General features: G+C 52.4%; 1 protein-coding gene across 2 annotated transcripts in view; it reads right to left on the bottom strand.

Annotated features, from left to right (window-relative positions):
* Positions 1-18,134, bottom strand: part of TAF4 (TATA-box binding protein associated factor 4) — a 62,418-nt gene extending 44,284 nt beyond the window's left edge. The window contains exons 1-2 of one of the 2 annotated variants that reach the window (XM_043479347.1): positions 17,812-18,134; positions 16,771-17,730 (exon numbers count right to left, since the gene is read on the bottom strand). In XM_043479347.1, the coding sequence (XP_043335282.1) occupies positions 16,771-17,730; positions 17,812-18,058 (1,207 nt within the window). In that variant the 5' untranslated portion in view covers positions 18,059-18,134. Of the gene's footprint in view, positions 1-16,770 lie in introns of both variants that reach the window. The other variant, XM_043479346.1, reaches the window with a different exon arrangement.
* Between the last annotated feature and the right edge of the window lie 6,107 nt (positions 18,135-24,241).

The raw sequence follows: 24,241 nt of genomic DNA, 5'->3' as shown, positions 1-24,241 counted from the left end.
GGTCGTTCAGGGAAAACTAAAACGTCATTTTCAACTATCCCCCTCCAAACCTACTTTTTTAAGTTTTAGTGTTTGAGCATGCAGGAAGGTGTCACTACGAAAAGTTATTTCTTCTCAGAGTATGCTAGATATAAAATGTAGTTTTTCAATCAAAACGTCACTAGATGATGATCTCCAGGTTACACTGCTAAAAAAAGGAAATCAAGATTCAAGTCAATGTATATGCCACCTGTAGAAAAAAAAGGGGAAAGAATATATCTCTGTGTGCACATATTTATTTTTACAAAAAGACATACTTGAAAAGATGTCCCACAAACTAATAAAAATCAAAAACTTTTAAATTATCCCTCTAGGGGAAAGGAATAAAGCGGGACTAGAGTTGAAAGTCCTTCTAAAAAGTTCAGCATTCATACAGTGGAAATGTCTGAAAATGTTTCACACATTCAAAATACAAAATTACAACAAACAAAAAAATAGGAACTAAAGTTTAAAACAAAGTAAAACAAAAATAGAAAAAAAAGTAAACCATGTATCAAATTGGTAGCATAGAACAAAAGAAAAGATTATTTTAACGGAGTCTTAAACATATAAAGGACTGCAGAGAAAGGCTTTCCTGGTGGCACAGTGGATAAGAATCCGCTCCCAGTCCATGCGCCACAACCACTGAGGCCATGCTCCACAAGAGAAGCCACCGCAACTAGAGAGTAGCCTATGTGCATCAATGAAGACCTAGCACAAACATAAATAAATAAAATCTTAACACTATAAATACATACACAGCTTCGAAGACTTGGGGGGTAACCTGTGTTAGAAACACCGAGAGGAGCCCCTCCCCTCAGAGACCAAGTCCAGCCCCTGGCTTTTCCAGAGCCACTTTCCTCTAAAGAACATTCCCCATCTCACTGGGAAAAGTTCATCTCCAGGCCTGGGACCCCGAGAGCACAGGACACAGTGAGCGCTCACAGCCCAGCAGGACAGAATGAAGAGCCATCCCCACCCCACCTGGCCCCCAGTGGAGAGACAGGGACAACAAAAGAGGCACCTCCAGAAACGCGGTGTGATCCACTTGCCTTGCAACACACAGACCAACCCCAGACCCAGCCAAGACCAGAGGAAACACACACGAGAAGACTCAAGTGAGCATCTGGGTCGTTCCCACAGCGAGAGCCCACCACACAGGCACGTGAGGACCCACCAGGCCACCCTCCACCACTCACCCCACGCACGCCCCTGCCCACCGAAGCACGTCTTCCCTCTGCGCAGGGTCCCATCATGCACCACAGGCCTGGCACAGAGCTGGCACTAGACCAGTACTGAAAAGTGAATGACGGGTCACTTAGGTGCACACCCATTAAGATCATGTTAACCAGGGTATAGTTAAGGACCGGGGAAATTCTAGACATCAAGAAACAATGGGTCAGAGATTATTATAATGACCTCTTGGTGACAGAAATACACAGTACACATTAATAATAATCATTCCTTGCCCGCACTTATTTTCTGTTCATCAAACTTTCTACAATGAAAATAAATTTAGAGACCAGATGTTACCTGGTTGGTTTGTAAGCTCAGATGAGGAAATGTGTACCTTACCAAGGCCACTTCAGAAACGACCCCCACACATCCGCCCACTGGAGGTGTGCTCAGTCCTTTTCACTCTACCTGCCTCAGTGGGGGTGGACAGGGTGGGAATACCCCACAGGGGCCTTCATTAGAAGTCCTCTGATGACTTTTCATGTGTTTGCCAGCCATCTTCAAGACCTGTCTCATGTCTATTCCAAACTCCGGTCTGTTCTGAGCAGAGCTGTCTTCTTACTGCTGTGCTCAGCCCTGAGGTGCCACCTTCTCAGAGCGAAGCGAGCAGGCACTGAGCTAAAGCTACCTCAAGCTCCTAAAGCTAACGAGCATTCACACACGTTCCCAGCAGGGGTGACAGCCTGGAGATCGCTAGACATTCCGTCACCTGACATTCTCATCCCTAAAACAGGAGCCCGGGACGTGAACGGGAAACTGGAAGCCCAGGCCCAAGCAGAGGAGACCCTAACAGAAAGAAACAGGACACTGGCTCCGGTGGATCCCTGGCGAAGCTGCCCGCAGGGAGACCTCCAGAGGCACAGCCTGGTTGTAAAGAACCAGACTCACAAGTGGAGGTGGTGACATCTCACAAGACACCGAGACAACAAGCCCTTCTCTCTGCTGCAAAGGCAGCGCTCACACGGTGCAACCACCAAGGGCTTAACCTGCACAAGCCAGGCTCTGCCGTAAGAAAAGTGACCCCTGGTCTCCACACTAAGAGTGTGGAGAATACAAACATCCGCCATCAAATTCTAGTCCTATGGAAAACGACATGTCAAGGGGACCAGAGATCTACCGTCCCAATACAGCGCCCGGACTCCCTTACCAGGACACTCAGACGTGGCTGCCTGATGGACAAAGCAGCACCCACGCCACTGTTTCCTGGGATCCCCCAGACCCACTCTTTCACCTGCCTCACAGCCCTTCACCAAGGCTGGCCCCCACCCCCACACCCCAGCCACCCAGCAGGCACCTCCCTCCTCACTACCCGTGGGTGCGGGAACCAGCCCACCCCCAACCCAGAGCAGGACACCCCGGTTGGGGAGGGTCGCTTTCTAACACAAACACCAAAATTCACCCTTGAAAGTCCCAAAAGCCCTTGGGGGCTCAGGTGGGGCCAGGTCCCTTGGGCTGTAATACTGGCCCTTGTCACCAGAACCCCGGAACAAACAGGGGACTCGCCCTTGGGGGAGGAGGGGTTAGCATTCCAGAAATGCCCTTCTCAGAACTCTGGACTCACTCAGGGACCGAGGCCTGGACGGGATGAGGGTCTCCCTCAGCCTTCCCCTGCCAAGTGTGTGCCCCTAGCTTCCCATGGAGGCTCCCCAAACACCCCCATTCACGATAAAAAGTCTCAGTACAGGAAAAAACATAAATTACCTCAACTTGATAATCTACAAAAAGTTGACAGCTAACATCATACTGAATGGTGAGAAACTCAAAGCTTTTCCACTAAGATCTGGTGCAGGCAAAAATGCCCCCCTCTCACCACTGCTTAAACTGGAAGTCCTGGCCAGGGCAATAAAGGGAATAAAGAGTATACAGATTGGAAAAGAAATAAATAAAACTGTCTCCGTTCACAGATCATATGATCATCTATGCAGAAAACCCAAAAGAAGTGACCAAAAAACAAACAACTCCTTGGAACTAATAAACAGTTATAGCAAGGTTTCAAGATACGAAGTTAATACATAAAATCCAATTGTTTTCCTATAAACCAACAACGAATAAATGGAATTTGAAATTAAAAACACAATACCATTTACATTAGCATCAAAAAAAATGAAATACTTTGTTATAAATCTAACATAATGCCTACAATGATGAATTAAGTCAAAGGAGAACTAAATCAATGAAGAAATAGATATTCTACATTCATGGAGAGGAAGGCTCGATACTGTCTAGATGTTAGTTCTTCCCAACTTTATCTGTAGACTCAACACATTCCCAATCAAAATCTCAGTGTGTTATTTCATGAGTATCAACAAGCAGATTCTGAAGGTCACATGGGAGAGGAGGCGAAAGACCCAGAGTGGGCCACAGACCACTGAAGGAGTACAAAGCTGGAGGAGTGATTACCCACAGTAATGAAGACAGAGTGGTTCAGGGAAAGAACAGACAAACAAATCAATGGATCAAAACAGAGAGCCCAGGAACAGACCCCCATAAACACAGTCAACTGGTCTTGGACAAAGGAGCAAAGCAACACAACAGAGCAAAGACAGTCTCTTCAACAAATGGTGCTGGAACCACTGGACACCCCTCCACCAACAAAAGACGAATCTAGACACAGACCTTACATCCGTCACAGGAATGAACTCAAATGCATCACAGACCTAAATGTAAAGTGCAAACTATGAAAACTCCTAGAAGATAACACAGGAAAAAACCTAGGTGACGTGAGCACAGTGATGCCTTTTCAGACACAACACCAAAGGCACAGTCCATAAAAGAGAAAACTGATAGGCTGAACTTCATCAAAACTGAAAACATCTGTTCTACAAAAGACAATATCAAGAGAATGAGAAGACAAGTCATAGACTGGGAGAAGAAAATACTTGCAAAAGACACATCTGATAAACTGTAATTCAAAATATGCAAAGAACTCTTAAAACTCAGCAAGAAAACAAACAACCCAATTGGAAATGGGCCAAAGACCTAAATAGGTATCTCAGCAAAGAAGTACAGAAGGCAAATAAGCACATGGAGAGATGCTCCACATAGTATGTCATCAGGGAAACACCAATCAAAGCAACGAGATGCTACCACACTCCAAATAGAAAGGCCAAAACCCAGAAGTGCTGGTGAGGATGTGGAGCAACAGGAACACTTGCTCACTGCTGGCGGGGATGTGAAGCGGTGCAGTCACTTGGGAAGACAGTTCGGCGGTTTCTTACCATACGATGCAGCAACTCTTGCTCCTATTTACCCAAAGGAGCTGAAAATTTATATCCACACAAAAACCTGCACGTGGATGTTATAGCAGCCATATGCATAACTGTCAAAACTTGGAAGAAACCAAGATGTCCTTCACTAGGTGATGGATAAACAAACAGTAGTGCACCTGGACAGTGGAACGTTACAGAGCGATAAAAAGAAATGAACTATGAAGCCATGAAAAAGACATGGCGAAATGCTAAGTGTATATTACCAAATGAAAGAAGTCAATCAGAGAAAACAACAATAGTGTATTATTCCAACTGTATGACATTCTGGAAAAGACAAAACTATGGAGAGAGTGAAAAGATGAGTGGTCGCCAGGGGCTGAGGAAGAGGGACAACTAGGTGGAGCACCAAGACTTGTGAGGGCGGTAGAACACTCCGTGTGACACTGTAATGATGGAAACACATCATCACACATTTGTCCAAACCCACAGAATGCACAACACAACAGTGAGCCCAGATGTAAACTGTGGACCCTGCATGGTGATGACGTGTCGACGCAGGTTTACCAGCTGTAACAAATGCATCATCTGGTGGGGGTTGTGGATGAGGAGGGAGGTTGTGTGTGTTGGGGGCAGGGGTGTATAGGAAATCACTGTATTTTCCTCTTAAATTGTTGTGAAACTAAAAATGCTTTAAAAAATTATTTTTTTTTTTAAATCTACTTTTGCTAGTACTTGGAGAGTCCAGAGTAGAGCCCCAAACCACACCTGAGAAACAGCCTCTGAGTGACTGGTTGATAGTGGAACAACCTCCTCCCCCACCAAGACCCTCTAAACCAAGACTAAAGGAACCTAAGTGGTACTAAGCTCGAAAGAGAAGAGAGTAGATGGACAGGAGGTTGCGGGAATCCCCTGGCAGTTCTGTGGCGGGGACGCACGCCGCCCTCTCCCCTCCACAGCATCCTTCGAGGGCTCCACCTGTTCCACCCTCCAGGTGTCACAACACCCAGAACCCGTCTCTGGCAACTTCTCTTCTCCCGGCTATCCTACCCTCCCCCGAACCAGGTGAGCACACCGTCCCGTGGTGTGAAGAGCAACCCCCCTTTTAAGAAGCCCTTTCTAGGTCCCAGCCCTGAACCCACTTTCTGACTCACACTCATATGGGTAGACGACCCAAACTCAAACTTCCAGAAGCAAGCACATGGCTTTCCTAAGGGAGCCACTGGCCTGCTCGCAGGATGTCCCACACGCTGCTGGGAAATGGCAATGCTTCCTGGATGACAATTCCTCCCACAACAGGCCTGTGCCCCCTGCTCCCCTACTGGAGAGGGGCAAGGGTACCCACGCCCACCCTACAGGAGGAGGAACCCTGCACCATAACACACAAGGTCCCAGAAAACGACCCACAGCACGGCTCTCCCTACAGAGTGACAACAAAATCCAACACGTGGTTCAGCTACATATAGGAAGATGCCCCAAGTGGGTAGGAGGGGGAAACGAGGGTGTGGTGATCACAAGTTGGGACACGGGCTGCTGCAGCCTGGGAGGTCCAGACAGTCACACAGGAGGCAGGCAGGACCCAGGTCTCCTGCCAGGGGTGTCTCAGGTGATTATTTAACTAGTAAACGACCAGAGACTGTGACTAATTCAACTCTACACACCTCAGATCCAAACACACATCCTGCCCTCTACTGGTCTCTGTCTCAACCAATGTTTCCCGAAGTTTCGGCCGGTCTGCTGAACAATGGACTGTCCACAACACCCCCAGGTCTCCGGGACTCCCCACGTGAGGGCCATGCCAACGTGGAAGTCAAGGCAGAGCAAGGCCCAGGGGCCCTGCTTCACTGATGAGACCACAATCGAGACCAATGGGTAATTCCCAGAAAGTCCCACCTACACAGACTCAGAACACCTGCCCTGCTGTCGGGAGCTCCTGGAGACAAGCCTCAGGGAGAGATCCATGGTCCTGAGGAAGCGCCTGCTCTGCTGGGGGCCGCAGGTTCAGGAGCTACACCTTCAGAGGGTTCAAGCCCATCCTCTGGACAACTGCCCACAAGTGAAGGAACACAGGACACAAACCACACTGTGGGAACTGACCCCAGCAGTGTCCCTGCACAGCCACGGAACGGGGCTCATCCTGGGCCCCCTCCCTGCACATGGGGCATGCTGACCCAGGGAATGGAGCCCAGATGCTCTGTCAGCTCTGCCTGTGCCCACACGTCCCCGCACGGCCTGTCCCACCTTGCTGAGGCTAGGCCGGGACATGACACTTCTCTCTAGAGTGGCAGGTCCCCAGCAGGCCGGCAGCCCCCAAGGTCACCAAGCCAACACTACCCCCAAGCGCAGCCTCAGAGACATTCAGAGAGGCATGTGGTTTCCCAACTGCTCAGCATGGAAGGAAAGCAGAGTCGACCCACGAGGACCCAGGCCAGGCTGCGAAGGCACACAGAGGTTGGGAGCCTTGCCTGGACCCACACGATCCCTAATGAGCTCTTTGCCCATCATTCCCATGGCCCAGCTGGAGGCTGTCTTCATCACCCGAGGACTTTCAAGGTGGACACTCTGAACTGAGTTTAACTGCAAAACACGTCACTAAGCTGCATGAAACCTGACTTGTTATCTAATCAGTCCAAAGCAGCAGAGAAAACTGCGGAGCATCCAGAACTGAACAGAACAGGCAAAAAGCCTATTTTGAGAAATTACACCAAGGGAGGGAGTGACTAATGACACGGCATCTCAGAAATGACACTCCACTCACTCCACCCCCACTGACCTGCAGAGGTTCAGCCACGCCCCGCCCATCAGAATGGCACTCCCTGAGGGCAGGACAGTTCTGCTTCAGCACCAGGTCAGACCTGAACTTGGTGCTCAGTTCACACTTGCTGATCGACGAGCGGCCAAGCTCTGGAACCACTGCCCTGGCCTGCGGGACCACGAGTAGGGCCACTGACTGTCCACCGAGACAGCTCTGTGCCTTCAAGGCCCAGCTGGAGGAGCCGCAGCCTCTGCCCCTCGAGGCCAGGGTGCCTCCTGACAGTTCACCCTCCCAGTCAGCTGGGTGGCCTCAACTGGAGCGCTTGCAGGGGCCGTGAGGGGCCTTTCAAAGTCAGGACCATGGCGCACAGTTCCTGCCGTTCGGAGAAGCCCGCAGCTGGACACTCCACGCCCTGCCACACCTGCTCTCCAGACAGAAAGCGAGCATGCTCCCTAGGACAGCCTCTCCACACGCGGACTTCCCCTGTGCAAAGCCTGGACCCTGAACACCAGCTGCTTCAGTGGGCACAGCCAGGAGGGCGTACCAGAAGGAAGGAGGCACCCTGGATGCCCAGCCCCTTGGTAAGTGGCCATTAGGTCCTTGAAAAGTGACTCACCTCCAGTCTCAGCATCTTCAAAGGAGGTCATCTGCAGGGGACCGTCAGCTCCAGAAACCTACAGGCCCCTGAAGACCTATAGATGCCTGCCCATTGGCACCTGGCAGGAGTCGAGGACTGCACACACCTGGGCTCGTTAACTCGAGCCCCACACCAAAAGTACCCACGTTCATTTTAGGGGGTTTTCATAATAAGGCAGAGAGGCCAGCAGACAGCACTTCCCCAGTGACAACGTCCAACATCACAAAATACTCTACCCAGAAGGGCTGGCAGCATTCAGACTCCCCCCTTCCTCCTTACCCTCTGCCCAGCAGGGTCTGCCCCTCCCCACCTTCTCCCAGAAGGCAGCCCTCTCTGGATCTGCACTGAGGCTCCTGTGGGGGTGACCACACGACGAAAAAGTCCAGCAAATACCACAACTCCCAAATCCTGACCTCTTCTGACCTCTCCCTCAATCTCCTGCTTATATTCAACTCCCTCCACAAACAGGCATCTCAAATTTAACATGTCCAAACAAGCACACTTGTGCCTACCCCCACTGCCCCCCAAGGAATGTCCCACCTTCTTTCATGTCACCCCGGTCCCCAACCTCACTCCCCCCAGGATGCTCTGTCCTTACCCCAACCTCCAACCTATCAGTAGGTCCACCATGCTCCATGTCGACACTGGCGTCCCAGGCCCGGCTACTTGCCTACACCTGGATGCTGCCCTGGCCACCAACAACCCCTGCTGGCCAACCTGCCTCTACCTACCTCACCCCTGTATTCCACACACACAAAGTGCTCTCATAACGCAGCTCAGATCCGACCACCGCCCTGCCAAGAACCCTGGAATAAACTCAACCCTCAGCACTTCTGAATGCACAGCCCTGTGACCAGCCGGCCGCCAGCTGGTCCCCATGGCTCCCCCGACCTGGGCTCTCCTCCCTGACCTGCTCTCAAGTCCCTGCACTGGCCCCTTCCTCTCCTGAACCCAGGTCCCTGGCAGCATTCAGCTCCTTTCTCACCACCCAGGCCTCAAATGCCTGCTCGGAAGGCCTTCTGGTCCCTTGTCCATGCCTTCATCAACCTGGGGTGAGAAACCCACAAAACCAAGCCCCCGAAAGCAGGGGCTCTGTGGGTCTGGGGCCCCAGCCTGGACGCCGGCATCCACAGCAGCCCGGCTCACTGGCTCAGTCCACGCCTGGAAAGCAGGACACAGTCTCCACCAACACCTCCATCAACCAAGGGCTTAATTACCCTCACATGGTTTAAGAATCCAGACACAAAACCAGATACAACTTGCAAAAGGAAATCTTCAGAACACTACCAGTTTCTAAAAAGTCACATTTTGGCCATGTTTCTAAACACCACGGTTTTAAAAGCGTAAACAGTTGAGTCCTTCAAAAGACACCAGTATCAAAGACTTGCAAACGTTCAGCACAGCAGGCACACAGAGCGGACACAGGACGGCCACGACAGACCAGTGGACGTGAGCACTGCAGGGTGTCACAGAGCTGAGACAAAGCACTGGCCCGAGGCAGAGGGACATCAAGTGGACGAAGGGAACTTCAAAGACCACTGCGGGGTGGGAGCCACACCCAAAACTCAGGCAGGAGAAGGCGGACCTTATGGGGTGACCCCGATTCTGTAAAAGTTAGAGGCACTTCTGCACCTGACATGGGCTGAGATGACATCGCCAAAATGAGACCTGTCTGACAAAGTGAGGTTACGAGTGATCTCTTTTCCCTCCTTATACTTTTCCTTTCTTTCCAAACTTCCTATAATGAATAAAACTAATTTTATGATCAGAAAAAACAGGTGGGCAAAGAAATCATTTTCAAGTGACCAACAATTTGTGTAACAGTTATATTTTAAAAAATCAAGAACATATTCCTTTTTAACTCTTCAAATAGTCACCATGATACTTAAGACGCTACTATTTTACAGCATTTTCACAAGATCAAACAGGCTCGACACAGGCCTGTCTCTTCCGTGCTGAGCTCACTAACACCTGGCATCCATCTGAATAAACTTCATGAAGACGAGCCCCCCCCATGAGAGCTGTATAAACTCCTTTAAACACCTCTCCTGAGTGGCTGTCCACGTACTTCTGCACAAAGAGCAGAAAAGCTGCCTTCTCCCCCCAACCCCGAGAATCAGGTGTAAGCACAGTATACACTTCCTCCCCAAAGCCCGCAGCCTCCTTGCTGACCCCACAGGCCTCTTTCTGCCTGACCAGCACGCCAGCCACGCCCAGCACTGGGGAAGGGGCTGAGGTCTCCGAGACCTGCCCTATCCATTCAGTGTCCACTCAGGCCACTAACCCCCCAAAACAAGTCACTCACGAGGTAAAACCTTCTTACCACTTGCCCCTAAGTTCTAAAATCCAACATCCAATTTGAAGAACTGTTTTAGGATTTCCCCATCTCTGGAGGGGGACGATACTCAAACGATAACAAGTCCTCCAGGACACAGGCTCCCCAGCATCAGCACCAACCCCCTGCACCCTCCTCTTTACCTGGTCACGTACCTCCCAAGTTTGGGGCTCAACATCAGCAGGCATGTCCCGTCCTCCCAGGCCACGTGGAAAACACAGAAAGGTCCCATCCAGGCTCTAACTTCGGGAGGGAAGGACAAACGTCCGACCCAGCTTCACAGGGCCACAGAGGGGCTCTGCGCTCACAGGCCTGCGTCAGGTCCCTCAGGAAGCCCACGCTGGGAGGGTGGGGGGCTCCCCCTTCCATCCACGCATGGCCTCCACCCACCCCCGAGCAGCAGCACAGCCAGATGGGCAGCCAGACAAGAAACAGGTGTGGCATCCATGTGCTTCTCAAACTGGGGGCAAGGAAGGAATCTAAACTGTGGACTTTGTCTTCTGAAGATTTTAATTTCTTGGTGTAGCTATTTGAAGATATGGGAAATAGATGGGCAAACAGTGGAAACAGTGGCTGACTTTATTTCTGGGGGCTCCAAAATCACTGCAGATGGTGACTGCAGCCATGAAATTAAAAGATGCTTACTCCTTGGAGGGAAAGTTATGGCCAACCTAGACAGCATATTAAAAAGCAGAGACATGACTTTGCCAACAAAGGTCCGTCTAATCAAGGCTATGGTTTTTCCAGTGGTCATGTATGGATGTGAGAGTTGGACTGTGAAGAAAGCTGAGCACCGAAGAATTGATGCTTTTGAACTGTGGTGTTGGAGAAGACTCTTGAGAGTCCCTTGGACTGCAAGGAGATCCAACCAGTCCATCCTAAAGGAGATCAGTCCTGGGTGTTCACTGGAAGGACTGCTGCTGAAGCTGAAACTCCAATACTTTGGCCACCTCATGTGAAGAACTGACTCATTGGAAAAGACCCTGATGCTAGGAGGGATTGGGGGCAGGAGGAGAAGGGGACGACAGAGGATGAGATGGCTGGATGGCATCAATGACTCGATGGACATGAGTTTGGGTAAACTCCAGGAGTTGGTAACAGACAGGGAGGCCTGGCGTGCTGCAATTCATGGGGTCGCAAAGAGTTGGACACGACTGAGTAACTGAACTGAACTGAAAATTCAAAACTGTTAATTTAAAGCTTGCATGGCCCTATCCTAGAAATATCAAGTTTCCAATTTTCAAACATAATTTTATAGCACTTAATCTACTTCACTTGGCGTTAAAGAGCGATTATTCTAAGATGGTCTGAAATGCAGGGTTTGTAATTTACAGACCAGGGCCATGATCCCCTCAGGCACGAAAGGAACAGTGCAGTGCAGTCACCTGCCAGGCACCCAGCACCCAGGACGGGGGGTCCTGCTGCAGACAGCTCCCCTCTCCCTTGCTTTTCTTTCTGAGTTTGTCCTGTTGCCATCAGAGGCCTGATTAAATAACATGCTGCCGACCTCCAGCCAAAGGCAAATCTCAGAGGTGAGAGCCCCAAGCAGCAACTGAGTCAATCAAGACAATCTGGAAAGCCTGAGTCTCCTGCTTGTTATCAACTTGAAGACAAGGAAAAGTGCTTTTGAGAATGATGCAAATTACCCCAAAGCTCAGGCAAGTTTCTCCAGAGTCCTTTCAAATTTCTGCTTCAAGATTTTCAAAAACAGTTTTAATTATGTTTTGATCAATTCACACACAACTAGTGATTTATAAAAAAGCTTTCTTCAGACGTATCACTTAAGATGAGGAAAGCTTACATTTACACACTGCAATGGGCTCAAGAAACATGTCAGAACCACCGTCATCTCATTACGATTTCAAAGAAACAAACAGGTGTGCCCGCCCCTACTGCTCTTTCCCACTGCCACCTCCTGAGCTAGGGCAGGGCAGAACTGGGCCAGTCCTGTTCTGATCCCACCCCACTGCTGGGGGCCCAGCGCCCACCGGTCAGCAACTTTGAAGGTATCTGAGGAGCCCAGGCTTCACCCCCACCGTCCAGGGAGACAGGATGGCCGTCCACCAGCCAGGAGACCATCTTCCTAACTGCTTCCTTCCAGAGCCCTAACAGGTAAGGGTTCACCCCTCCTGCGGCAGGACTGACTGTTGTCTTCTCAAACTCCGGTGACTCCGCCACCAGGGCAGGGTTCACTGCCCTGGAGCACAGTGAGAAAAGACACCCCCAAAAGGCCTGGGGGCGCCTCTTCAGGTTGCTGCTATAAAATGTGAGGATCATCAGTCCCAAAGACACCCACATGGGCATGAGACATCATCCCAGGCCACATCACCAAGACAGCTATGTCCACACTAAAGAGACGGGGACAGCCAGGACAGAAGGTGGGGCAGAGAGCGAGGAGGAGGGAACGCCTGCTTGTCCACCGAGGGCCTACCCCAAGCTAGCAGTGGGGAAGCGACCTCAGAGACATCACTTCATCTGTCGCTGAGCAGAGCTGCCCCAAAGTTATTTTTCTTCCTTCTTTTCAAATTCCACTATTATCTAAGTACATCAAGAGAAAAACTTGGCCAAGGCCTTTGGCCTAAAGTGAGCCCCTGCCCAAATCTACTCTCTCTGCAGAGAGTTGCACCCCGTGTCCCCCATGTCTGTCAGGACACATCCCCCAGATCTGCGGCCCACTTGTGAAACCTCAGCAACTTTCTCACCTACAGTGAGAAAGTGTAGGCTCCCCGGGTGCTGAGTACCTATCCAATCTGGGCGCAGATTTGATGGGAATAAAGCCATCCTGTAGACTAGGCTACATCCATAGCACATACTGCTTGAAGGTGAAGGTGAAGTCACTCAGTCGTGTCCAACTCTTTGCAACCCCATGGGCTGTAGTCTACCAGGCTCCTCCGTCCATGGGGTTTTCCAGGCAAGAATACTGGAGTGGGCTGCCATTTTTACAAATGCCAGGGAGCTGAGACACCATGTAAATAAACACTACTTGACAATCGTGCACGGCTCATCCCGATGCAGTTTCACGGCCTTCACAACAGGGTCGAGCCCACTTTCCACCTGGGGAAACTGAGGCCCCTGGAACCATGGATTCTGTCCCAGGTGAAAAGTGCCCTCAAGTGACAACATATAAACTCCTAAGACTATCCCTTGTGTCAAACACTTCTGCAGAAGTCCGCCACCAGAACATCCTGAGCCCCAAGCCCTACCATGCTGCTCAGGGTCCGCCCTCCCGGAACTCAACCCGGTCTACACAGCAGTCGGCCCCCAGACTCTTCTTCCTCTTTCCCCACCATCCAACAATTCCATTCACCGAGGATGGGAACTCCACCCTAGACCCCGTCTTTCCAAGCGCAGCCACCTCAAGACTGCTCATCTTAAGTCAGCCCCATGCAAACGTCCCGAAACCAGGGTATGGAGGAAAGGCGTTCTCTCCTGGAATGAGAACTGTACTTCGGCCAGACCTGAGCATCACAGGAGGACAAATTCTCCGTGAAAGCAGAACAGAGACACACACTACTGAAAATGCAAACTTGCCAACAAAAGATAACCTTTAAAAATGAGGATCTCTAACGTAACACCTATCTGAAAAGATCTCTTAAAACCATTTGCGCACATGCTAATTTTGGTGTCATATCACTTTTCTCTTCAACTATAATCATAATATTACTTTGATGTTATGACTACTCTAAGCTGTACAAAACTAACTAGTGCTCTTCACTGTTCTTGGGACCACCGCCTTTGCTGCAACAATCTCTCTGAAGACTTACGTGTTCTCAGTATTCCCCACAGCAGCTTAAAACTGAGACTCTGGTACCTTCATACAAGTAAATTAATCACAATAACATCAATGTCTCTTTACAAAACCATCCTGACAAAGACATCATAACTGAATCTGCTGAAACCAAATTCAACAGGAGTTCACAGTGGGCTGGGAGGATGAAACACACAAGGCCGGCCGCCTTGCAGGACCCTCAGGGACTCAGCGAAGCCTCTGTCCCTCTGTTTCCATCACCACCACCCCCCACGGTGGGGCAGGCCTCTCTCACCCACACTCCAATTGCCAACAGTCTGTTATTTCACTTGACACCTATGTGTAGCTTTGAAAACCCTGCCCACCCCTAACCTCTGAGTACTAACCAGAGTGCATTATCAGCCAGGCGATAGCTATTTTCACAAGTTAATTCCACCTCCGCTTTATACATTTTTATGATGAGAGCTTTCAATGAACAGGAGACCTCAAGTAGAACTTAGTATCTTCTAATCGATCAATTACATGAGGCAACTAGAATATTCATAATCTGTCACTTTGATTTATAGAATTAATTTGTACTATTTAAAAGAAAGTACTTTGTTTTGGGGGAACTGGTAGTAGTTTTAACTATGCTTGTTCTGCTCCTGCTTTTATTAAAATGATGGAATAGAATTAATCAGAGCTCCAAATCAGCGGATCGACTGTGGGGGTAGGGGAAGCATGAAGAGATGGATATGAATTTTTTATTTTCTAGAAAGCATTTGGCCCCTTTAAAGCACAGCTCTCCGCATTTGTCACCCAAATGTCAACATGAGCTGTTCTCTGCTCACACACATACACACACGGGACTACCGCAAAGACTCATGAGAACTCATGCAAAGAGTCAGCACTTTTACAGTTTTCTTCAAGGAGTCGCCTACTTGTCACATGCAGACATCCTTAACACCGCCGGTAGAACAGGAGATGAAAGTGCGTCCAGGGTCAATCATGACAAAGCTGACAGAGGCGCCCTTTCAGAACCACAGCTTCCTCCCCCAGAAGGCGGCAGGCAGTGAAGGCTGCACCTATGCAGAGGCGAGGCGATCCAGTCAGCCCCAAACCGCCACACCTACAGGCATCACACGCGTGCCCCAGGGTGGAGGGCGGGGGGGGGGGCCTCCTCCCTGGGCACAGCGCCAGCCTCACCAGCTCCACTGACTCAAACTTCACTGACAGTTTTCAGAACAAAAGCGTCGCGCAGGGAACTGTCCGGGCCAGGAGTGGGGCAGGCGCTGAGGACCACTGAGGGGGTACTTTAATGAGTAACTAAAAAGTATTTTGACGTTTTACATAACCTGCTGCCACCGTCACTTCTCTTTTCTAAACCTCACTAAAGATCAAACATATTTTCCACTAAAAGGTCAAAATACACATAATGAGCAAAACAGAACCTTTAATGAAACCCTCCTACAAACTCAAACACAAAGCGTGTTGTAAGAGGCACCCCGCACCTCTCAGGTACCTATTTCATGTCACCTCTTCCGGGGAGCAGGGCAGCCCTCACGAGCACCCCCAAACACAGCACTCTTGGCTGGAACCTTGCCTCCTCCCTTCTGGGGTGTGAAATCAGATCCCTGCCAGGTGCCACCACCGCTCCAAACCTCACGGCACTGTGACAAGACCTTCCTTCTAAGACGCTGAAATCCTCTCAAGGTGACCAACGGCTGCTTCAGAAGGCACAAGGGGACGCACACACAGACAGTGCTGTCTCCACTACTCCTGCCGCCAGCACGTTACTACACGGCAGGGGAGGAGCGCTCTGCATCCACGCAGGCGAGGCCGGGGATGGAAGCAGAGACTGGGAGCCTCCAGTGCTGGGGTTTCTCTCTGCCCAGGAAGCCCGAAAGAAAGCAGTGGGATACACTGAATGCCGCGGGGACCTAGAAAGCCCTAAAAAGCTGCCCAGAGGACGGGAGATGGAGTGTGGGTTCAGAGACGCTGCCTGTCCTCCTACACCATCTGTACCTCCAAAGGACTCACTGACCGGGGAACCCCAGCCCACCGCGGACTGCATCAGCAACAATCAAAGTAACCCTGCGTCCTCCAAGTGAGGACTCCAGTGCAGAACCACACAGCTACCACGAGAAGTGCTGAAAAACGACTGCAGGAGCCGCGTGAGGCAAGGGCTGTGACCAGGAAGGGTGTGTGTCCCGGGATCCCTACAAGCTCACCTGGGAACTCTGCCATCCTGGTGTCAGCAGGGGAGCAAAAGCTTTCCACGCAGGCTTGCCCAGCCTCCCGGAGGGGGCGTCACTCCCCTGACCTCACCGGGAAAGGGAGTCCCTAGACCACCGGAAGGGGACACCAATCACAGACCAGCCCAGTAACAGAGCAGAAGAGTTCAGTGAGGACACAGACCATATGCCTGATCCCAGAAACCAGGGAGAGAAAAGCCAAGCGTGGGAAAGTCACCGGCCCAGACTGAATAACCCAGCAAGTTGTCCCCAGAACACCAGCTGCTACTGCTGTCCACTCTGGGGGCACCGGGCAGGGACACACAAAGCCAGGAGAAGAGGAAAGGGCCCACTCGGCGGAAGTCCCGACAGAGAAAGTTCCCCAACGCAAAGCGGAGAGTAGAAGCCAAGCCTGGCACAGCTAAGAGGCCCCCGCAGCCACATCACGCAACACTCCAGCACATACACGCCGGGGACCGGCCCCGACCGGGGCAGAGACGCACCCCCGCTCGCGGCAGCCCGCGCAGGGCTCATGACCTCCGTGTCCTGCCAGCCCGACAACTTCCTGGACTCCCGGCTGGGGAGCACACACACACAGCCGCCCGGCGGCGCAGCCACTCACCTGGGGGCAGCTGGAAGTTCTGGATGTTGGTGGGGTTCTGCGGCGGCTGCGGCAGGCGTGGGGCGAGGACCGTGGGCGTCAGCGTGGCCCGGATCCCGCCGGTGGTGGCCGAGGGCGTCCTGGGCAGGCTCTGGGTCACCGCGCTGGCCGAGCCCTTGGGCAGCCCGGTGGGGGTGCCCGGGGCCGGCGGCGGGAGGCCGGCGGCGGCGGCGGCGGGCAGCGCCCCTTGCATAGTTGGCCCGAGGATCATGCCGGACCCCGCGCCGGCCGGGCAGCTGGTCGCCAGGGTCTGCGGCGGCGGGGGCGCCTGCTGCAGCGCGGTCTTGGGCGAGTCGGCCTTGGCCACCTGCGCGGGCGCGGCGGCGGGCCCGGGCTGACTGTTGGCGGCGGGCGCCGGGGCAGGCGCGGGCGCGGGGGCCGGGGCGGGCGCGGGGGCGGGCGTGGGGGCGGGCGCGGGCGCGGCGCTGCCCCCGTTCTGCGCGGCCGCCGGTGGTCCGGCCGGGGGCCCGGGCGGCCGGGCCAGGCTGCCGGCCGCGGGCGGCGGCGGCGGCGGGGCGGCGGCGGCGGGCGCGGGAGGCGCAGGGGGCGCGGCGGGCGCAGGGGCCGCGGGGGGCGAGGGGGCGCGGGGCGCGGGCGCGGCGGGGGCGCCGAGGAAGGGCGGCGTCTGGATGACAGTGGCGGCGGCAGGCTTGGGCGGCGGCGGCGCGGGCGCGGGCCCGTTGTGGAGCAGGCTGACAGCAGGTGCGGCGGCGGCGCGGAGCGAGTTCCCCAGCGCGGCGCTCCCATTCAAAGTTTGCGCGGCGCCGGGGCCGCCGGGCGGGCCGTTGCGGGCGACGGGCTTGGCGGCGGGCTCGGGCGCGGCCGCTGCCCCCGGCGGGCAGGCCCCGGCCGCGGCGCCCGCTCCGGCTCCGGCCCCGGCGCCCGCGCCGGCCTCGAGCGCGCTCAGCTTCGCGGCGGGCCCTGCGGAGACAAGCGGGGCGGCGCGGTGAGGACGCGGGCCCGGCCAGCGGCCGCCCGCGCTCAGGCCGCGCCGCGCTCTACCTGCGGGGGGCGGCTCCGGCGCCGCTGCGGGCGCGCCCTCGGCCGGCACGGCTCCGGCTCCGACATGGTTCCCGAGCGCGCCGGCGGCCGCGGCCCGCGCCTCGGGCGCGCGGGGCGCGAGGTGGTGGTGGTGGGCCGCGCTGGCCGCCAGCTGCGACTCGAGCGAGCCCACCAGGTCGCTCACCACTTTCTCGTCCACCTCGCTGTTGAAGAAGACCTCGTCCAGCAGATCCGAGCCCGCCGCCATCTTTCCTCCTCGGCCCGCCGCCGCCGCCGCTCGGCCGGCGCTGGGCGGGGAGGAGGCTCCGCGCGGGCGGGCGGGCTGGCGGGCGGGCGGCCGCGGGGGCGGGCGGGGGGCGGCGCGCGCCGGGCGGGGCGGGGGCGGCGGCCGGGCGGGGGGCGCGGGCGGCCGGGCGGGGGGAGGGCGGCGGCAACGCGGTGCGCAGGCGCGGCGGCGTGCCCGCCCCCGCCCGCCGCCCGGCGCCTAGTCATTGGCCGCGGCGCCCCCCTCCCGGCTGCCCGGCGTCCCGCGATTGGTCGCGCTTTGCGCTTAAAAGGCGCGGCCAATGGCTGCGAGCGGCAGAGGCCGGGGCGCGGGCGGGCCGCCGGGGGTTGGCGGGATAGTGGGCTGGGGGTCGGGGAGTCCTTGGGCTGGCGGGGATGTCAGGGTCCAGGTTGGCGGACGGGCCAGAGGCCGACGACCCAGAGGACAAGACGGGCGGGGACCGCGGTCGGGGCCTGGTGGGGGCGGCAGCAATGACAAGCTCTTTGTCTCCGCTTGCTCCAAAATGGCTGCGGCCGGAGCTGACGGGATCGCCGGGCGGGCGGTCGAGGGAGCGGGGACGCCTATATCGGAACCAAGGCCGCCGCAGCCCGCGGGAACGCGGCACCCCGTGAGGGCACTGCCTGGGGGCCGGATCAGCGAGGTGGCCTGGGCGTCGTCGCCATTGCTCCCGGGCGGGCGCAGGCCCCGAAGCTCGGGGCATCGGGCGTGGCGAGCGCGGGCCTGCCCCCCGGACCGGCGCCTCGGTCAGCCCGAGACCGGGCGTCTCAAGCCGTGAGGGCCGCTGCTTGGGCGGCGGGGGCGGGGCAGGGGTCGGCGCCCGAGGCCACACCAGGGTGACTCATCTCCTCCGGCGGCGCGGCCCCTGGCCGCGAGTGTCTAAATCACTGGGTGAGACGGCGGTGCCGGCCGGGACCAGCTTCTCGCGTAGGGAAGGGGAGCGTCCAGCTTGGAGGTCTTCCTGGGGTCCTTATTTCCCATTCTGTCCTTTTGACGAAGTAAGTTATTTAAAATAACCTTACGAGCACCTTCTCTAGGAAGAATTCACGTGAAATTCTGCGTGGTTTTTTTTTTTTTTAACCAAAAGATGGTATTCTGGGACATGTCTAGTGGTTTCTTCTCTTTTTTGGGGGGGTGAGGGGGGTAGACCCAGAGAAGCGCCTCCGGCCGAACAGGCCGCGCCGCAGTCACACGGCCCGCAGCACAATGCGGGAAGCTGTTGACACACAAATGATCTTTTCTACCCGCCTAACAAAAGAGCCGGCGGCCCCCGCGAGCCCAGCTCCCGGGGCGGGTTCAGACAATGAGCGCGGGGGTTGGAGCCTGCGAAGGGGCCTCCCCGGGCGACCGTGTCGGGGAAACCCTGCAAAGAGAGAATCGGAATTTTGCACCTGAATATGACTACCCAAAACACAGGAAAAGAAAGGGGTGGAACAATCCTGGGCTTGGGGGTACCCTGAACTCGGGGTGTCTGGGTCCCATCCCCACCGCGCTTTGAGCCCAGCGGGGGCCGACGATCTGGTTTGCGAGCAAGAGCAGAAATGTGGGAATATGTGTAAAATCTCATCTTTAATGATGACAACTCATCAGAAAATGTTAAGTGAGCCAAACAAAAGCAGGCCCCGGGTGCCGTAGTGGGAAACAGAGGGTACACCGTGGTCTGCACTCAAAACACCCAGATCGGAGTCGGGGCAGAAGAGTGACAGCCGTGCTACGAGGCAAATAACTGGCTGACGCGAGACGGTGAGGCCCGGTGGGGGGCGGGGGGGGGGTCCGCCCCTCTAGTTACTGGGATCTAAAGTGAAGGGAGCAGGTGGTACGGTGCCGGGCCCCTCCTGCTTCCCCATAGGGGCAACCCCGGGGCCCCTCCCCCGCCCAGGCCTCCGCACCGCAGCGGTGCTGACATCACCCCCAGCGTCCTCCGAGGCGCCCTCCGGTCCAGCAGGAAGTGTGGGAGGTGAAGCGTCGGTGCACCGTCTTCCCTCCCCACCCCGCTCCGCCGCGACTCCGCTTCCAGACGGGGTCTCTGCGCCCCAAGGGAAGGTGGGGGCTACCGACTGCTTAAACAGCTCTTGCGCCTCGGACGCCCTCCGGAGACCTGCCCCCCTGCAGGGTGGGGGAGGGGCGGTAGCCACGTGGCTCCTCCCCTCCTCCCTATGGAGGGCGGGGAGATGCTGCCAGACTTAACCTTGGCCACCCTGGGGACTCGGAGCATTTTCTTTCAATCGCTGCTTGGTTTTGTTCCCACTAGAAGCTTCCGTATGACTTACGTAGTTTGAAACAAAAATTCCACCTAGCATGAAAAGAGAAACGGGCCCGAAAACGAGTGTAAATATACACACCAGGTTTAAACAGAAAAATGTTTGCTGTTAAGTGAGAATGGCAGAACCCTAAAACAGTATATCGTCGCCACCCACAGCGGTGCAAACGTGCAAGGCCATGAGCAAAAAGGAGACCTCCCAGGCTGGCAGCTATGTGGGACTATAGGGTTTATTAAGCGGTATATTGTCTTTTCAATAAAATAGAGAAAACATCAGACACGCTCTCTTAAATATAAGAATAAACATAACCACAAGTCAATAATTGCAGTGTTGCCCTGGATTTGTGAAAGATATGCAGCATTTGTTATATCATCTATGCTTTTGTTGTCTGCCTGAAATACCACACAATAAAACAATTTTTTTTAAAAAAAGACATACAGCCAGGTGGCAGCTGGTGACCCGGCTCTGGTCCCAACCAGCAACACAGCATCAGTGGGCTGTGCTCTGGTCAAGAATGGCTCCACATCCCAGGGGCAAGCTCAGGAACACATACCTGATTGTAAATGCAGCTCCATGAATCTCTTAGGGTCTTGGTAACATTATCACAAACTTGAGGGCCTAAAACAATAGAAACTTGTTCTCACAGTTCTGGAAACCAAAAGTCCAAAATCAAGGTGTCAGCAGGGCCACACTCTCTGGAGAATGCAGGAAGAATTTCCTGCCTCTTCCAGCTCCTGGTGGTCGCAAGGCATTGTTGGCTTGCAGCAGCATCACCAAATACCCTGATACAGAACTAAGAAGGAAGAGCACAAGACCTACAGACCAAAAAATTGTAAAACATGATTGAGAGAAATTACAGAAAAAATAAATACATGGAGGGATATACGAAGTTCAAGAATTGAAAGACTCGATATTGTAAAAATATCGTTTCTCCCCAGGATAATCTAGATTCCATACAAATGGATTTTAAGATCCCAGACAGGATCCTTTCACAGAAATGGACAAGCTAGGCTTCCATTTCCAATATGTAAACTACTGAACTGACCTCCCATAGATAGCACTATGAACTCTGGACAAAATACAAAATAACCCTTAACCTGGAGCCCCTGTCATGAGCACAGGCAGATGCTGGAGAGGAGTCAACACTCAGGAAAAGAGAATGGCAGGGTGAGCTGCCTGTTTTCACAGCTTCTACTCTAACTGCAGATTGTTGTTGTTGTTGTTCAGTCACTAGGTCATGTCCAACTCTTTGTGACCCCATGGACTGCAGCACGCCAGGCTTCCCTCTTCTGTCCTCTTCTATCTCTTCTATCTCCCGGAATTTGCTCAAATTCATGTCCATTGAGTCAGTGATGCTATCTAACCATCCCATCCTCTGCCGCCCCCTTCACCTTTTGTCTTCAGTCTTTCCCAGCATCAAGGTCTTTTCCAGAAAGTCAGCTCTTCCCATCAGGTGGCCAAAATATTGGAGCTTCAGCCTCAACAGATAAACACCAAGGAAACACCCCCAGGCCTGCTGGCCTGAGAGCCAGGAGATAGAGTTGGGGCAGTGATACCCTGTGGAAAGTATTTGGGGTCATCCCAGAAAGGAAGGAGTGAGAGAAGGGGAGACTCCAATTCTACTTATAATCTGGGCCTAAATCTCCAGGTGACATTGGAACACAGGTATAGGACAGACTCTAAGCATCTTGGCTAAGAATGAAAGAACTGAGATGAGATCTGAGCTGCTGTCCAAGGGAAAGTGTTTGCTGTCAGTCCCACCAAGTCATTTGCTGTGTGCTAACACAAACACAGAAATAATAAAATCAACACTCTGAGTTAGTGTAGGAGAATCTAGTGTCAACACAAAATAACACAATATCCAGGACACAATCTGAAATTACTAAATACAGAAAAAAAATTACTAAATAAAGAGAAGGAGAATATAAGCCATCCTGGAAAAAAAAAATGGCAATTGATCCTTGATATGATCCAAATAACAGAATTAGCAAAATAAAATTTCAAAGTATTATAATCACTCACATAAAGAAAAACATACTTTAACAAGGGAAAAGATTTTTTGAAACTCAACAGCAGACTTGGGACGTCCCTGGTGGTCCAGTGGTTAAGACTCTGAGTTTCCACTGCAGGAGACACAGTCTCAATCCCTGGTCAGGAACTAGAATCCCACATGCCACACAGTGAAGCCAAAACTAAATAAATAAAATAAAAATAAAAATCACAACAGAGGACTGGCAAATATATTTTATAAAGGAAATTCTATAACTGAAAGTTAAAATTTTCTAAACATAAAGTTGGGCTTCCCTGGTGGCTCAGATGATTAAAAATCTGCCTGCAATGTGGGACACCCAGGTTCTATCCCTGGGTTGGGAAGATCCCCTGGAGGAGGGCACGGCAACCCACTCTATTCTTGCCTGGAGGATCCCATGGACAGAAGAGCCTTGCGGGCTACAGTCCATGGGGTCACAGAGAATCAAACACAACTGAAGCACACACACACACAAACATACACTTAACTGAAACCAAACAGAAGAGTAGAATGACAAAGGGAAATAAATCAGTAGACTTGAAGGTATATCAATAGAATTTATTCAATCTGAAAAAGAAGGAGTGGGGAATAAATTAAAAGAGCATAAGGGATCTCTGTAATACTGAATAGTATTGAAATATCAACATCTGTGCAACCAAAATCACAAAAACAGAGGAAAGGATAAGGCAAAAAAGAGTATTTGATGAAATAATTTCCAGAATTTTCTATATTTGGTGAAAGGCATATATTTATATACTTGAAGAATTCCCGAATTCCCCAACTAAGATAGAATCAAAGAAAACCATGCACAAGCAGAGAGCACAGTCAAACAGCTGGCAGCCAGATGTAAAAAGAAAAATCTAATGAGCAGCTACAGGAGAGGGCTTCCTAGGAGATGAGGGTTCGACCCCTGAGTCAGGAAGACCCCCTGAAGAAGGAAATGGCAACCCACTCCAGTATTGTATTCTTGCCTGGGAAATCCCATGGATAGAGGAGTCTGGCAGACTATAGTCCATGGGGTCACAAAAGAGTCAGATACAACTGAGCAACTAAACAACAACAGCTGCAGGAAAACAACACATCTCATGCAGGGAACAGTGAGATGACACTGTTGACTTTTCCCCAAAACTATGGAGACCAGAAGAAAATGGACCAACACCTTCAAGTATTGAAAGAAAGCCCATGAACCCTTTTGTAGAACATCAAACTTTCAAACTGTCCAGAATGAGGGTAAATAAAGATATTTTACCGTACAAGAAAATTAAGAGAATTCATCACTAGTAGACCTGAACTATAAGAAATGCTGAAAGAAATTCTTCAAACTGAAGGAAAGTGATACCAGATAGACACTGGTCAACAGGAAAGAATGACAAGCATCAGAAACAGTAAATACCAGAATAAATATGAAAGAATATTTTTCCTCTTCATTTCTCTAAAGTACATGTCTATTTAAAGCAACATTATAACACTGAATTGTGGGAGGTTTTCCTGCATTTAAATATACTATAGCAAAGTTATAGCAAAAAAATGGACCTATACTAGTGAAAGGTTTCTAAATTTTTTTGTTTTTTTGTTTTTTTTTTTTAGGGTTCTACGTTTTATGTGATGTGGTGCAATGTCAACTCAAAGAAGACTGAAAAGTTAATAATATGTATTGACATACCTAAAGCAACCACTAAAAAGTTTAACTCAGAGTCACAGTTAAAAATCTGATCAATAAATTAGAATGTTGAAAATATTCAGATAATCTAAAAGAAAACAAAAGAGCACCTTTTAGAAAGAACATAAACAGACAATAGACCTAAATCTCACCAACTTCATCATCATATCAAATGGTAAGCATTAAGCACTTCAATT

This window comes from Cervus canadensis, chromosome 10, assembly GCF_019320065.1.
Source record: "Cervus canadensis isolate Bull #8, Minnesota chromosome 10, ASM1932006v1, whole genome shotgun sequence".
NCBI classification, from domain to species: domain Eukaryota; kingdom Metazoa; phylum Chordata; class Mammalia; order Artiodactyla; family Cervidae; genus Cervus; species Cervus canadensis.
Note: the sequence above shows the minus strand (reverse complement) of the source record. Positions and strands in the feature narration are given on the sequence as shown.